Source organism: Martes martes, assembly GCF_963455335.1.
Source record: "Martes martes genome assembly, chromosome: 18".
In the NCBI taxonomy this organism is placed as follows: domain Eukaryota; kingdom Metazoa; phylum Chordata; class Mammalia; order Carnivora; family Mustelidae; genus Martes; species Martes martes.
In genome coordinates, this window is record NC_137906.1 from 31,857,055 (window position 1) to 31,871,345 (window position 14,291).

Below are 14,291 nucleotides of genomic sequence, written 5' to 3' on the forward strand. Positions count from 1 at the left end.
AGGCGCCCAGTAAAAGGATTTTTTAAAAAGATTCATTCATTCATTCATTTATTAAAGATTTTATTTATTTATTTGACAGAGAGAGACACAGCAAGAGAGGGAACACAAGCAGGGGGAGTGGGAGAGGGAGAAGCAGGCTTCCCGCTGAGCAGGAATGCGGGGCTTGATCTGAGGACCCTGGGATCAGGACCTGAGCCGAAGGCAGACGATTCATGATTGAGCCACCCAGGTGCCCCAAAAGTTTTATTTATTTAAGTAATCTCTCTACCCAACATAGAGCTCAAACTCAGTACCCTGAGATCAAGAGTTGCATGCTCTTTAGACTGAGCCAGCCAGGCACCCTGATACAAGAATTTTTTAAAGCAATTTGTTTCTTGTAGGGAAATCCAAACATAAAAGTGTAGTAAAAAATTGCAATTTCGGGGCACCTGGGTGGCTCAGTGGGTTAATGTCTCTGCCTTCGGTTTAGGTCATAATCCCAAGGGTCCTGGGATCGAACCCCACATCAGGCTCCCTGCTCAGCAGGGAGCCTTCTTCACCCTCTCTCTCTGCCTACCTCTCTGCCAACTTGTGATCTCTGTCTGTCAAATAAATAAAATCTTAAAAAAAAAAATTGCAATTTCTTCTTCTAGCAGCTCTCCATTCCACATCCAATCCCACCACAAATCCCACCACAAATCCCACCACAAATCCACCTTCCATTAACTATTTAATATGTAACTATTCACACTTTCAAACGTTTTATAACCTACAAAGAGATACGTATGTCTCTTTTACTCTCAAATGTTTGCTGAGCGCTTTATCCCTGCCAGGCAATGCTGTAGGCCATGAGAACACAATAGCAAATAAGACAGAGTCTTGGAATTAATTTTCCAGTAGGAGGAGATGGGCAGTAAGCATGGGAACAAATAAGAATTTCAGACTGTGGTAAGGCATCTGAAAAAATAAAACTGGATAGGAGGGTAGAGAGTGATGTGGGTTGGTGGAGGGCCAAGGGGACTAGGAAAGGCCTCTGCACTGAATGGCAATGAGCTGGAGAGGCGAAGATCTAGGGAAAGAGCATTCCAGGCAGCGGAAAAATCTAGGCGCTTCTAAAGAAATAGGACTGCACTAGATACACTGATCCAGTATATATCCTACACATATAAGATACATTGCTGATGGGGATCTCCCCATCAGCACCTAGTCTGTATCACTCTTTTTGATGGCTGTGTATTATTCCATACTGCTGTTATCTATCACGTATTTTAGCAGAATTTCCAAGTTGCTGGACATTTAGGTTGTTTCTGGTTTGGAGCTGCTGCAAAAGTGCTGGAAAGGACAGCTTTTTACACTTGCGTTTGTATTTCTTTTTTTTTTTTTTTAAGATTTTATTTATTTGACAGACAGAGATCACAACTAGGCAGAGAGGCAGGCAGAGAGAGAGGGGAAGGGAAGCAGGCTCCCTGCTGAGCAGAGAGCCCGATGAGGCTTGATCCTAGGACCCTGAGATCATGACCTGAGCCAAAGGCAGAGGCTTAACACACTGAGCCACCCAGGCGCCCCAAAGCTCAGCTTTTCGATCAAAGAAGCAAAACAAAGTACCCTGTGGTAAAGTAAAAGGGGAAGCTGCCGACCTTTAATCAGGTGACCCTGATTCACTTTAAAGGCAGAAGAACTAAGGGAGGAGAGGAAGACGGCAGAGAGCAAAAGAGAGAGCATACTAGGAATGCCAGCTGGTGGGGCTTGCATCGGAAGATGGAAATTCTCTGTCATGGTTAGGGTTAGACTTTGAATAAGCACGGCGTTGTGAAGGAAAGCGGTGGGCAGGTGAACCCCGTGTGTGCATCACAGCCCAGAGCAGGATGTCCTTGGGAAAACTCTTAAAAGTTCATAGTCCTGTGTCTCGACAGCCCTAAATGAGTATAAAAGGGGAGCATCCTTGAAAATTCCCTATTGGTGCACTGATTCATCCGATGAAATATTTCGTTTTCTCTGCCCGGCATGATACTGGGCATTGGGAATGTAAAGAAGATGAAAAGAGGCTGACCTCAAGTCGTTCAATCTCTGCACAACAGCAATTACCAAGAAGAACTTCTCACTCTCCTGCTGGAGCAGGGCCTCAACCCTGGAAAGTCAAGGCTTTTGAAAACCAATGGAGTGGATCCTTCCCTGAATTTCCATGATTATCCTATTCAGGGACCTGGAAGTTAATCACATCAACTGCTTTTCTAAGCTGCAGGTCTCAGCAGGGTTTGTCTCTAGAAAAAGACCGCAGACACAAAGACATTGCTAATTTAACCCGATGTGAAGACCTAACCTAAGAGGGACCGGTCATCCAGTGCCCTATGGGTGAGCCATATTGGAATATGGCATCCCAGGATAAAGCATGTAAAGGACAGTGTGGATCAGTCTTTGAGTCAGCTGCTTGTTTCGACATTTGTCTGTGTGCGTGTATGTGTGTGTTGACTTTTTTTTTTTAAAGGAGTATGTTAGGGAGTGCCAGTCTTGAGTGGAAAGGCACTTTATTTTGGACACATTGTATTTTCTTCCTGTTGTGAATATAAGATAAAAATATTTATCTCAGAAGCAATGCAGGGGGGTGCTTGGGTAGCTCAGGGGGTTGAGCCTCTGCCTTTGGCTCAGGTCATGGTCTCAATGTCCTGGGATCCGGCCCTGCATGGGGCTCTCTGCTCAGCGGGGAGCCTGCTTCCCCCCCCCCCACCCCCTGCCTCTCTGCCCACTTGTGATCTCCGTCTGTCAAATAAATAAATACAATCTTAAAAACAACAACAAAAAAGCTACATGTCCTAAAAAAAAAAAAAAGGCAATGCAGATCTCCCTTATATGAAGGAAGATTCTGAGTTTTTATCTCGATTGCTAATAAGCACTATGTAAATCTGAGGGCAATCACTTAATACCAACTTTAAAGTGGGACACTCTTAAGAAAGATTTAAATGGGTCTTCAGAGAACTATATTAACAGGCTGTAATCTGAACTTTGTATTAATCGGGGAATACATCATCTGTCTTGGGGAAAAAATCAATGCCCAGAAGTTTTCAGGGACCACTGGCCACAGATCTGAAGAAAAACTTAAAGCCAACCTTGTTATAATGGAGGTCTCTGTTTTCTTCCCATATACATCACTTGATATCCCAAGTGTTAAGAGTTCAAGAAAAAAACATTCATTAAAATTGCTAGTTTAGGGAACCTGGGTGGCTCAGTGGGTTAAAGCCTCTGCTTTCCGCTCAGGTCATGATCCCAGGGTCCTGGGATCCAGTCCTGCATTGGGCTCTCTGCTGGGGGGGGGGCTGCTTCCTCCTCTCTCTCTGCCTGCCTCTCTGCCTACTTGTGATCTGTCAAATAAATAAATAAAATCTTTTAAAAAAATTGCTAGTTTAATATTAAACCCAGTTTCAAACCACTTTAGCATAGAATTTGTTTTGAAAGGTACCTGACAGCTTTGTTTTTGAGGGGTCTCATTAATGGGCTGGATCCTCTTTGAAGACAGAGGTATTTAAAATTTAAATTCGTATCTAGATCTAGATTTTGAACCATAACATACGGTTGTTAAGAAACATCTATTGTCTTTGTGTCTACACCTTTACTCTGTAATTTTTAGCACGTCAGTTGCACTCTGTCTAGACTCCTTGGAGAAAAATATCAACAATATGTCCCCCCCACCCCCCGCTGGGGCTCCACATGGGTGAATTACGGGAAAACTTAACAGGGACTCAGAACAACGTTATTTTCCTACTTCATATAATTGGGTCTAAGTATTTATCTTTTGCTTCCCCCCGTCCCACCCGCAAGTTTACCTAAACTCAGCCGGTCGGCCCCGGGTGAGAAGCAGTCAGAAGCAGTCAATAAAGCCCTAGGGGAATACTCGAGCAAATCCCAGCGTTCAGAAGAAAACCACTTCACCTAATGCTGCATGTAGAAGCTGGACGCACCAAAATAACCCTATTAGTTGGATACAGCTGGACACACCGTGGAATAGGCCAATCCTCTGTTTCACTTGCAAGGCCCTTGGCCGGGAGGAGGGAGGGATGGAAAAGTTTGGGTGAAGGCTTTAAATGACTAGTCAAACAGACGGTGAGTCATTCAAAGTTTCCAGTTAATAATCCCCTGTGCCGGGGCAGAGCCTGGGCCCGAGCGCTTTACGAGCCACACTGCAGTTGAAGTTGTACCGTCTCACGGCTTTATTCTCTTCTACCAAATGAATACATAAAATGTAAGACGCGCAGCGCCGGCTTTGAAATGTAGGGCAAAATGTGGCTGGGGGCGGGGAGGAGGAGGGTGGAAAGAGAGAGCACAAGGTAGGGAGCCTGGCAGGCAGAGAACGCACAGGCTGGTGATGGGAAAGGAAGGGATTCCAGGAGGGGACCGCTGTGCTCTGGGCCTTAGAACTGCAGTCCGTCTCCCCTCCTCCCGTGCCCAGCTGGACGGCGAGGACTACCCCGGCGATTGAAGTGTCGCGCAAGGACGCGCCCCCGCCCCTGCCCCCACCCGGTGACAGGTGGGGCCGCCGAGCGACAACTGGACCTCCTCCTCCTCCTCGCGCTGCCTGCCGGGAGCCGGAGCCGCTTCCGGTTGCTCTGGGGTTCCGAACTCCCACTCCCGTCGGCCCCCGGGAAAACCGCAGCGGGGTCGCGCGGTTGCTGCCGGAACTAGTAGTTCCATCTGCTGCTGCGCTTCATAGTCGGAAAGGGGAAGGGCAGGGCCAAGAACTACCGAGGCGAAGGTACGGGTGGCGGGGAGGGGTCAATCCGCGCCGGCGTGGGGTTGGCGCTGAGGCGGTCCGAGGTGGTTGGGGTTGGGTGGGAGGAGATCCGCTCGCACACACGAGGAGGGTTGAGCCGCTGCCGCCGTTGTCGTCGCGAGTGCGGAGCTGGGACTGGAGCCTTCGCCGCGACGACGCCGGGGATTGTGTCGCTAGCCTCCGGCCCCTCTGCCTCGCCGCCTCGCCGGGTCAGCGCGGCCTGCTCCTGCCCGGCCCGTCGCCCCCGCCTCCATTTCCCGCCCTCTCTTCACCACACACACGGCCCCCCCGATCATGGATCCGGGCAGTGGCGGTGGCGGCGGCGGCGGCGGCGGCGGGAGCAGCAGCGGCAGCAGCAGCAGCGACTCGGCGCCCGACTGCTGGGACCAGGCGGACATGGAAGCCCCCGGGCCGGGCCCGTGTGGTGGCGCCGGCGGCCCCTTGGCGGCGGCGGCGGCTACGGCGGCGACCGAGGCCCAGCGTGAGCACCTCAGTGCGGCCTTCAGCCGGCAACTCAACGTCAACGCCAAGCCCTTCGTGCCCAACGTCCACGCCGCCGAGTTCGTGCCGTCCTTCCTGCGGGGTCCGGCCCAGCAGCCGCCGCCCCCAGCTGGCGCCGCCGCCCCCAACCACGGAGCCGGCAGCGGCGCGGGAGGCCCTCCGGGTAAAGGGCCGGGACGCGCGGGGCGGCCTCTGGGCACGGGAGGAAGCCGGCCTGCGAGGGCGGGAGCAGCCGGCCTGGGCCCGTAGCCCCCTGGGGTTGGGGGTGGGGTGCGGTGGGCTCGGGCGGCGCGCCCCGCGGGGCCGGGCGGCACGTGGAGCGCTGACAGCGGCGCCGGGCGCGGGCAGCCCTGGGTGGGGCGGCCGGGGGCCGGGGAGGCGGCCTGCGCGGGGCGGCGGCGGAGGAGGGCCCGGCGGGGCGGGGGCAGCGTGCGGGGGACACCCGCGAGGCCTGGGGGCCGCCCTTCTCCCGGGGGGGGGGCCCCGCAGCTTCCCACTGGAAGTGGGGACCGTATGGGACAGAGAGGGAGCCGCGGCGGGTCAGTGCCACGAGGCCTGGAAGTGAGGACAGATGGAGCCACGAGGGGGTCGGGTGGGCGTTGAGAGATCCGAGTAGTTGGTGAGGACGAATGCACGAGTTCCCCCCTTCACCTTGGGCCGAGGCGGGAGAGCCTCTCGCTGCAGTTTCTATTATTGAGGCTGTAATTGCGTTTTAAATGCCTGTGACACGGAACCGTCCTGAAGGAATCCCAAGATGCATTGCAGCCTTGTGATCCGGCAGAAACTGTTGGCCATCAATACAAAGATCAAGCATTTGTCGGCTTGTGAAGTTCGCCAAGTGTCAGGAAGTTAGGGTTACTCCCCTAAACGTTCCTGGGTTAGGAAACTGCATTGATCTCTGTGCCCTTTTTCTTAAGTGGGGACTCGGACCTTTCTCCTTAGTGACACGTTCCGAATTTTCTTTGCGTTAAAATCGTGTACCTTATTCAGGCCGCCTGGTGTAACTCGCTCTTTCTCTCTGTTGATGGGCCAGGAGTGAGTCTGTTCACACACTTGAGCGTTTGTTAGGACTCCGTAGTCGTCTTGGGCCGTTCTCATCAGCGCCGGTAGGCATTCTTTCTGTGGTTTCACGTTAGTTTTTAAAAATCGTGCTGTGTTCTGCTTCAGTGACGGCATGCGTTCAGGAACTGATTTATAGGAATGTCAAGTGAGAGAACTTTAGACCTCCCAGAGACAGGTGCTTTTGTTAGGAGCTGCCGGTCTCAGTTTAAAGAGAGAAACGGCAGGAAAAGGTGGGCTGTCCTTCCCATTATTTACCCAGGGTATTGGGGACTGGGTCCCAGATGTTCCCAACAACTTGTGTGTGAGACTGGATTGTTGATTTCTCTTTCAGGTTCTAAATTGGTATTTCTTAGGTGAACATCATAAAAGTGCTCTGGGAAGTTAGTTTCTCCAGAAACTTTTGCTATGGTTTTCTCCCTAGAGGCAAAAAGAGTTTGGAGAAATACTTCACCGTGTATATGTGAATACACAGTTCGCATTTGGTTTTTTTTGACTGGTATTTCTTTTATTTGTATAGCCACTTGATGTTTTCTTTTTGAATAAGGAAATCCAGTTTTGTTTTGTTTTGTTTTGCTTAGATCAAGCCGTTTTGGCTGCCCAGGCTAGTTCATTATCCCTTTTATCCAGCCATTTTCTTTTTGCCCCTCCCCACTACTTCCTTGGGAGGCTCCAGCACCACTTGGTCCAACCTGGAACTCCGCTTCCAGTCTGTGGAGCCCGTCACCTATCAAAGGACAGTCATCCCTAGAGCAGTGGTCTGGAATGATGGCTATTGTTGAGTGGCTAGGCACTACCTCTTAGGTGGGGGGACTGCTTTTCTCTTCCTGATAATTTGCCAATTTCAGCTTTCCTCTTAACCCTTTCCTCTGTGACACTACTAGAAGTGGGAGCTGTAAAAGTGTGTGGGGGAGTGGTTGTTGGTAAGAAAATTCCTTACATGGTGTCAGGTTTTTCTTTTTTTATCAGAAATCTATTTTGGTGTTACTTTATCAGATGCTTCTATAAAATGCCTGTTAATGTTAAAAAAAAATGCTCCTCTGTAGGATGTTTATTTAGAAAAGAATAGATTTTCTAAATTGAGGTCCAGAGTTATGTTGAATTGCATGTTCCAGCCCATTGAGGTCCATAAAATACCACCGTTAGAGCAGGGAACTGTGCTTGGAAGAAGCCGGGGAAAAGTTGGAAGTAGCACTTAGATTGAAATTCCTAAAGGGGGAACCGTGAAATTTGCAGATTTTTTTATAGTGAAGAAATAGTCAGTAGGGCAAGCATGTTTTCTTTGTTAGCCATAGCCGAAATTTGTGGTGGGTGTGTTTTGGAAACTAAATACCAGGAGAGCTCTTGAAGGTGTCTGTCTAAAGGTAGAGCACCAGAATGAATGACTTGTAGAATGTGTTTGTCTAGAATGAGTATCTGTCATTTCTCTGGAAAATTCTCTCCTTACCGACCTTCCTCCTCCCCTCCCTCCATTCCTTCTTCTCTCTTTTTTTTGGGAAGTAGTTTCAGTGGTCCTTGAACAAGAGGAGGAAGATGCTTTTTCCCAAGGTGTCATTCAGTCTACTGGAGGGCTGCTGGTTATGCCTGTTTTAGCTGTGTTTAGCTGTCCCATGTCAGAACTTGGACATGTGTTGACCTTGAATCCTTTGAAAATTTAATAAAAGTTTTCCAAAGGAATGATTAAGTAGAACACATTTAAGTGTAATTCTCTACAGATCCAAGTAAATTGGGTACGTGATGCTCCTTAAAGTAGAGGTCCTGAGGGGCGCCTGGGTGGTTCAGTGGGTTAAAGCCTCTGCCTTCAGCTCGGGTCATGATCTCAGGGTCCTGGGATCGAGCCCCGCATCGGGCTCTCTGCTCAGCAGGGAGCCTGCTTCCCCCTCTCTCTCTCTCTGCCTGCCTCTCTGCCTACTTGTGATCTCTCTCTCTGTGTCAAATAAAGAAATAGAATCTTAAAAAAAAAAAAAAAAAAAAAAAAAAGTAGAGGTCCTGAAATGAATGAAAACAAAAGACATGGGTTACTTGTACTAGAACTAACATTTCCTGTGATCGAATGTACTTGAAGTTCCACTTTGCACCCCAGTTCAGTCTTTCTGTTGTTGCTGTTGTTAAATGAGAAACAGATTTAGCGGTGGTGATCAGGGTTACTTGGTGTCTTGGTTTATTTGGGCTGCTCTAACAAAATACTCCAGACTGAGTGGCTTTTGAACAACAGAAATTTACTGCTCACGGCTCTGGAGGCTGGAAGCCCAAGATCAGGGTCCCAGCCTGTTCTGGTGAGAGCCCCGCCCGTTCTGGATAGCCAGCTGCCGACTTCCTGTGTCTCAAGGCAGAAAATGGGGAGCTCTATAGGACCTTTTTTTTTTTTTTTTTTTTTTAGTGAAAGATAATCCTGTTGGTGAGGGCTCCACCCTCATGACCTAGGACCTCCCAAAGGCCCCACCTAACTTTATCACGTTAGGCATTAGGATTTCAGTATAGAGATTATGGGAGAGACATATTCAGACCGTACACAGCACCTGGACTTTTGGAACAGCTGGAGCTTCTAAAATAGTGGTGTGGTGTTCTTTCCCCCAGCCCACCCTCAACATCTCTCAAAACTCTGCCACTGAAAGCAGTATAGTTAACGCCAGCAGTCCTCACTAGGCCCTCAGAACTGCCCCCAAGGTGTTGTACCTTGTATTGTGAAACTTGAATTTTGAAGAGAAATGGTCTATTTTTTAGTGTTTGAGTTTTGCTGAATGGCTTTTTGTAGGGGCGGGATTTCCTTTTTTTTTTAATGATTGAGGTATAACTCACTATAGAATTTACCTTTTATTTTTATTTTTAAAAAATATTTTGTTTATTTATTTGTCCGAGAGAGAAAGAGAGCGCGAGCACATGAGAGCACACAACCAGGCAGAGTGGCAGGCAGAGGCAGAGAGAAGCAGGCTCCCCTGTGAGCAAGGAGGCTGATGCGGGACTCAATCCTAGGACCCTGGGATCATAACCTAAGGCAGCGGCTTAACCGACTGCCCGGGCGTCCCATACAATTTACCTCTTAGAAGTACACAGTGGTTTTAGTGTATATACACAAAGTTCTGCAGCTGTCACCATTTGGTGAATGCTTGTTAATCACTCATCTCGCAAAGGTGACCTCTTCGGAGCCACCGGAGTAGAGAAGATCCAGGATCAAGTACTGGTTTTGTCCAGAAGGGCTCTTAGACTTTATTTACATTAAATGATACCCGTAGAAACTGAGAGAGGTAAGTTTAGATAGATGATAGATAAGACTCTTGAGATTTGTTTGTCTTTCTGTAAGACCAGAGGCCTGCAAGAACAGTTCTGTCAAATTTCTCAGACTTCCATGGGACCGTAAAGAATAGAGTAAGCACGGGGCACCTGGGTGGCTCAGTGGGTTGAGCCTCTGCCTTCAGCTCAGGTCATGATCTCAGGGTCCTGGGATCGAGCCCCGAATCAGGCTCTCTGCTCGACGGGGAGCCTGCTTCCCCCCTCTCTCTGCCTGCCTCTCTGCCTACTTGTGATCTCTGTCAAATAAATAAATAAAATCTTAAAAAAAAAAAAAAAGAATAGAGTAAGCAGAGGAAATCAGGGGGAAGTATTGTTCCTGGAGTGTCACTTCTTTTCCTACCTAATTTTCTATTCTTCCTGGTTATTTCTTTTCCTGATCTTACTGATTATCAGACTGTTAGGTTTGGGCTCTTATTTCATGATTTTACACACTGTTAGAAATTTTGATTGGGAATAAACCCTGTTTCGGGCAGGTTTTATTTAATGTAGTTACTAGTACATAGCTTTTTGCATTCTTTTGTCCTTCGCTTATTTTTTTTTCACCTGTTCTGGAATCGTACTGCATGAAAAGACAGCAATTGAAATTTATCAAGCGAGTTAGAGAAATGTAGAGAACAGATTTTAACCCTTGTTTTGCCTTCTTTTGTTCACTGGGAAGGAAATAATCTTTTTTTTTTTTTTTTTAAGAGAAAGAATGTGTGCACACAAGAGGGAGGGGCGAAGGAGAGGGAGAGAGAATTCCAAGCAGACTCCAGAGCCCCACGTAGGACTTGATCTCATATACCTGATAAAACCTGAACTGAAACCAAGAGTCGGATGCTTACCCGACGATGCCCCTCAGGTGTCTCAGGGAGGAAAGTCTTAAAGTGTTAAAATAGTATTGTCTTTCTGGTTGAAAAGAAGGGAATGAAAGAGAAGTTTGATAATGTTTTGGGGCGAATTAGCAGAATTAGTGGAATGTTTTGAGATGCGAATCTGTGGCTTTGCTTGTATATGTAGTAATTAACGAGCAGATGTTTTCAGGCCTTCGGAACACAGAATGCTCTGCTGGGCACTTGAGTGGATGCCACTGAGAGTTTGTGATCCCTCAAGGAGCATAGAAAGGGATGGATCCGATACCCATTTTACTCTCGTGGGAGACCCAAAGTGGTAAGAGGGCCATACAGAGTGGGCAGAGGGTTTTCAAAGCTGAGAGGAGGAATTGCCCACAGATTTCCTTACGTAAATCATTTCAGTCCTGTCACCCTAATCGTAAAACTACACATCTATTTTCTGCTAAGTGTTTTTTGTGAACACTTTCTTTAAATCAAGATCTAATTTATATATACAGTCCACCCTTATGTTCTCTATTTCACTAAGTTTGCTAGGAATTTGCTGGAGTAGGGCATTGGTTCTCTCTTTTTGTTACTTGAAGTACAGTTGACCCACAGTGTCAGTTTCAGGTGTGCAGTGTAGTGGTTCCTCCCAGCACAAGTAGAGCTCCTGTCTCTCTGTGCCCCTGTACCCTCCTGTGCCCTGGGTCCCCATGAACATTGCTGGCTTTTCTTTTTACGTTGCTTGTTGTCTCTTTCGTATGAGCAGCAGTGAGTTAGTGCAGTCCTGGTGGTGTATCTGTTGGGCCTGTTAATTTAGGATTGCATCATTCTCTTCACAGTTCTTAAAATCTTTGGGAAGCAAGAATTTGGCCACGAGTTGAAGGTTCTTTTTTTTTTTTTAGATTTTATTTATTTATTTGACAGAGAGACACACAGCAAGGGAGGGAACACAAACAGGGGGTATGGGAGAGGGAGAAGCAGGCTTCTCGCCAAGTAGGGAGCCCTATGTGGGGCTCTATCCCAGGACCCTGGGATCATGACCTGAGCCAAAGGCAGACACTTAACTGATTGAGCCACCCAGGCACCCCTAGTTCTTGATTGTTCTGAGAACAGTCATTGTTCTGCAATCGTTGATTCATACAAGGTGTGAATCCTTGTTTTCAGTAGATTTTAACAAAGCATGGCTGGCCTGTAGATGTGTTTGGTTGTTTCATAAGTGGCTTTGTTTTGAGGAAACCTAATTGTGATCTTACTCCAAGTTGAACCAGATTCCCAGCATAATTCTACTTCCAGGTGAGAGAAACATTCGGTAAGGTTTTTCTGAGCATCTGTTATTAGCCTGGCCTGAGAGTGGTGACACAAATTCCAGACCACATTCCGACTAGGTAATGGTAGCTCACTTCACTTGAAACAAACAAAAAGTGTGTACTTGTGCATGTCCTTGGGGCAATTTCCTGATTGACCATTTCTGCAGAACTCCAGTGGGTTCCATACTGCTAAGCGTTCTGTCTACATCTCCTTTGGGTGGTTGATGTTGGTTGCGTGTACGTGTTTTCCTGTTCTCTTTGTACGTTATTGGGGCAGCCTGAAATGGTTTTGGTTGATGTATTTTAAGTATACCTTAAATTGTTTTTGACATAGGTGGGATATAAACCATAGATGAATATTGTAGGGTTGTTTGGAGAATACAGTGCGACTTAACTCTACAGAAAGTCTAATCAGGTTGGTACGTGGTGTTGTGTAAGTGATTGAGTAAATAGGGTTTTGGAACGTGAGGGCTAGGAGTGACCCCAGCAGTAATAAAATGGCTCATTTTGGATAAAGAAACTGAAGCCTAGAGATGCTAAGTGAAGGCCTAAGGTCACTTATAGCTTTAATGCCATGGTTAATTCTAGAATCTACATTTGCCAACTGCTCGTTCAGTGCTCTCTGCACACATCACTGTTTAATAATGGGAAGGAGGCTATGCCTAGAGCTAATACTCCAAACAGCATGGGTCTTCTCACTCAGGAATTTGCCTTTCTTGTATTTCATTCTTGAATTTTTGTAATTATTATGGGGCTTTTAACTGCTTGTTGTAATTATAAATTTACTGAGCAGTTACCACTTGCTTAATGTGGAATCTTCACCACACTGTAGATACTGTTAACACATTTTACAGATAAGAAAATTAAGGCTCAGGGGCACCTGGGTGGCTCAGTGGGTTAAAGCCTCTGCCTTCGGCTCAGGTCATGATCTCAGGGTCCTGGGATCGAGCCCCGCATCGGGCTCTCTGCTCAGCAGGGAGCCTGCTTCCTCCCTCTCTCTCTCTGCCTGCCTCTCTGCCTACTTGTGGTCTCCGTCTGTCAAATAAATAAAAATCTTTAAAAAAAAAAAAAAAAAAGAAAATTAAGGCTCAGAGAAGCTAAGGAAATTAGCAAGGTGACATCTGTGACTGAACGGAGGAGCTACGATTAGAATCTAGGTCTGATTTCAAAGCTGTTCTCGTAATGGTTACTCTGCTAGCCCTTTCCTGGTGATTTGATATTAAAAGATCTTTTTGGCTGAGATGCTTCCTTCAGAAAAGGAGCCCGACTGTGTGGGCTATGGCACTGTCTCCGTGTTCTGTCTCAGTGGGAGCCGAGTAACATTCTCAGAAGGAGACAGTGCTCTAAAGTAATACTCAGAAATTGCGTCTTTGTACGTCTTAGGAAACGATGATGTAAAATCATTAAAACAGCTGTGTTCACTACTGTGACACCATGCCTTTTATTTTTAGAGTGTTAGGTAATAAGGGCAAAACCATGGGCCTTTGTACGTGTTCTGTGGGCTCTTCTTTCTGATGTCTGCCTTTACTGTTCTCTGATTTTGTTTGTGGGAGAAAAACACCTCAGCGTGCAGTTTTGGTGAGACTGCGTGGTCATGTGAGCACCAAAGAAGGGCTCCTTCCTTACCACACTGTACTTGCGCATCTCTTGGATATCGTTTCTCTAACCCCGTGTTAAAAAGTTGGCACATGGCATTTACTCTCACATTTACTCTCTTGAGCCCTAATGGGAACGTAGTAAACGTAGGACTGCTGAGAAAACTGAACAAAGGGGCACCTGGGTGGCTCAGTGTGTTGAGCCTCTGCCTTCGGCTCGGGTAATGATCTCAGGGTCCTGGGGTCAAGCCCTGTGTCAGGCTCTCTGCTCAGTGAGAGCCTGCTTCTCTCTCTCTCTCTCTCTGCCTACTTGTGATCTCTGATAAATAAATAAAATCTTAAAAAAAAAAAAAAAACTGAACCAATAAGACCACGAGGAACTAACCCTGCGAAAACAAAAAGAAAGCTGAAAAAATTTCAGTAAAATCAATTGTGTGTTTATTTTCTATGGTATGTGTGCTGGGCCAGCCTGTGGGGACTACAGGAGTAGAGAAAAAGGTCTCCACATTTCAGAAAACCACCGTCGTTCTGGAAGTCTGTGATCTCCTGGGGAACCAGAACGAAGATCTGTGTGTGCACCTGTAATTGAAGGGAGGGTCCTGTCCTAGAGGAGTTCTGAGGAGGGATCATCAGCCTTCAGGTGGTGGGCCAGCCCGGAGTGTGATGAAGGTGGAGCGTCAGGTGTGGCCAGTTGGTACAGTGGAGGAAGCTGTGTGAGAGCAGCTAGAGCTGTGCACTTGTGGCTCTTTAATTAACTGAAATTAAGTCAAATTTAAAATTCCATCCCTCAGTTGAGGTACCACCTTTCAAATGCTTAATAGCCACATGTGGCCTAGGACTGTCCTGTCACAGTACAGAGGACACGTCCATCACGGCAGAAACTCATTTCTCACTTCTGTACAGTGTAACACACTGTGACTTCTGTGACAGCACTGACGTTATTATTTTTTTCTTTAATGAGCATACCATTTCACTAACAGGA

At 47.3% G+C, this 14,291-nt stretch overlaps 1 protein-coding gene across 2 annotated transcripts in view; it reads left to right on the forward strand.

The window, feature by feature from the left end:
* Positions 1-4,734: 4,734 nt before the first annotated feature.
* The window catches only part of GSPT1 (G1 to S phase transition 1), a 38,469-nt gene continuing 28,912 nt past the window's right edge, over positions 4,735-14,291 (forward strand). The window contains exons 1-2 of one of the 2 annotated variants that reach the window (XM_080830618.1): positions 4,818-5,165; positions 5,352-5,405. In XM_080830618.1, the coding sequence (XP_080686744.1) occupies positions 5,036-5,165; positions 5,352-5,405 (184 nt within the window). In that variant the 5' untranslated portion in view covers positions 4,818-5,035. Of the gene's footprint in view, positions 5,406-14,291 lie in introns of both variants that reach the window. The other variant, XM_080830617.1, reaches the window with a different exon arrangement.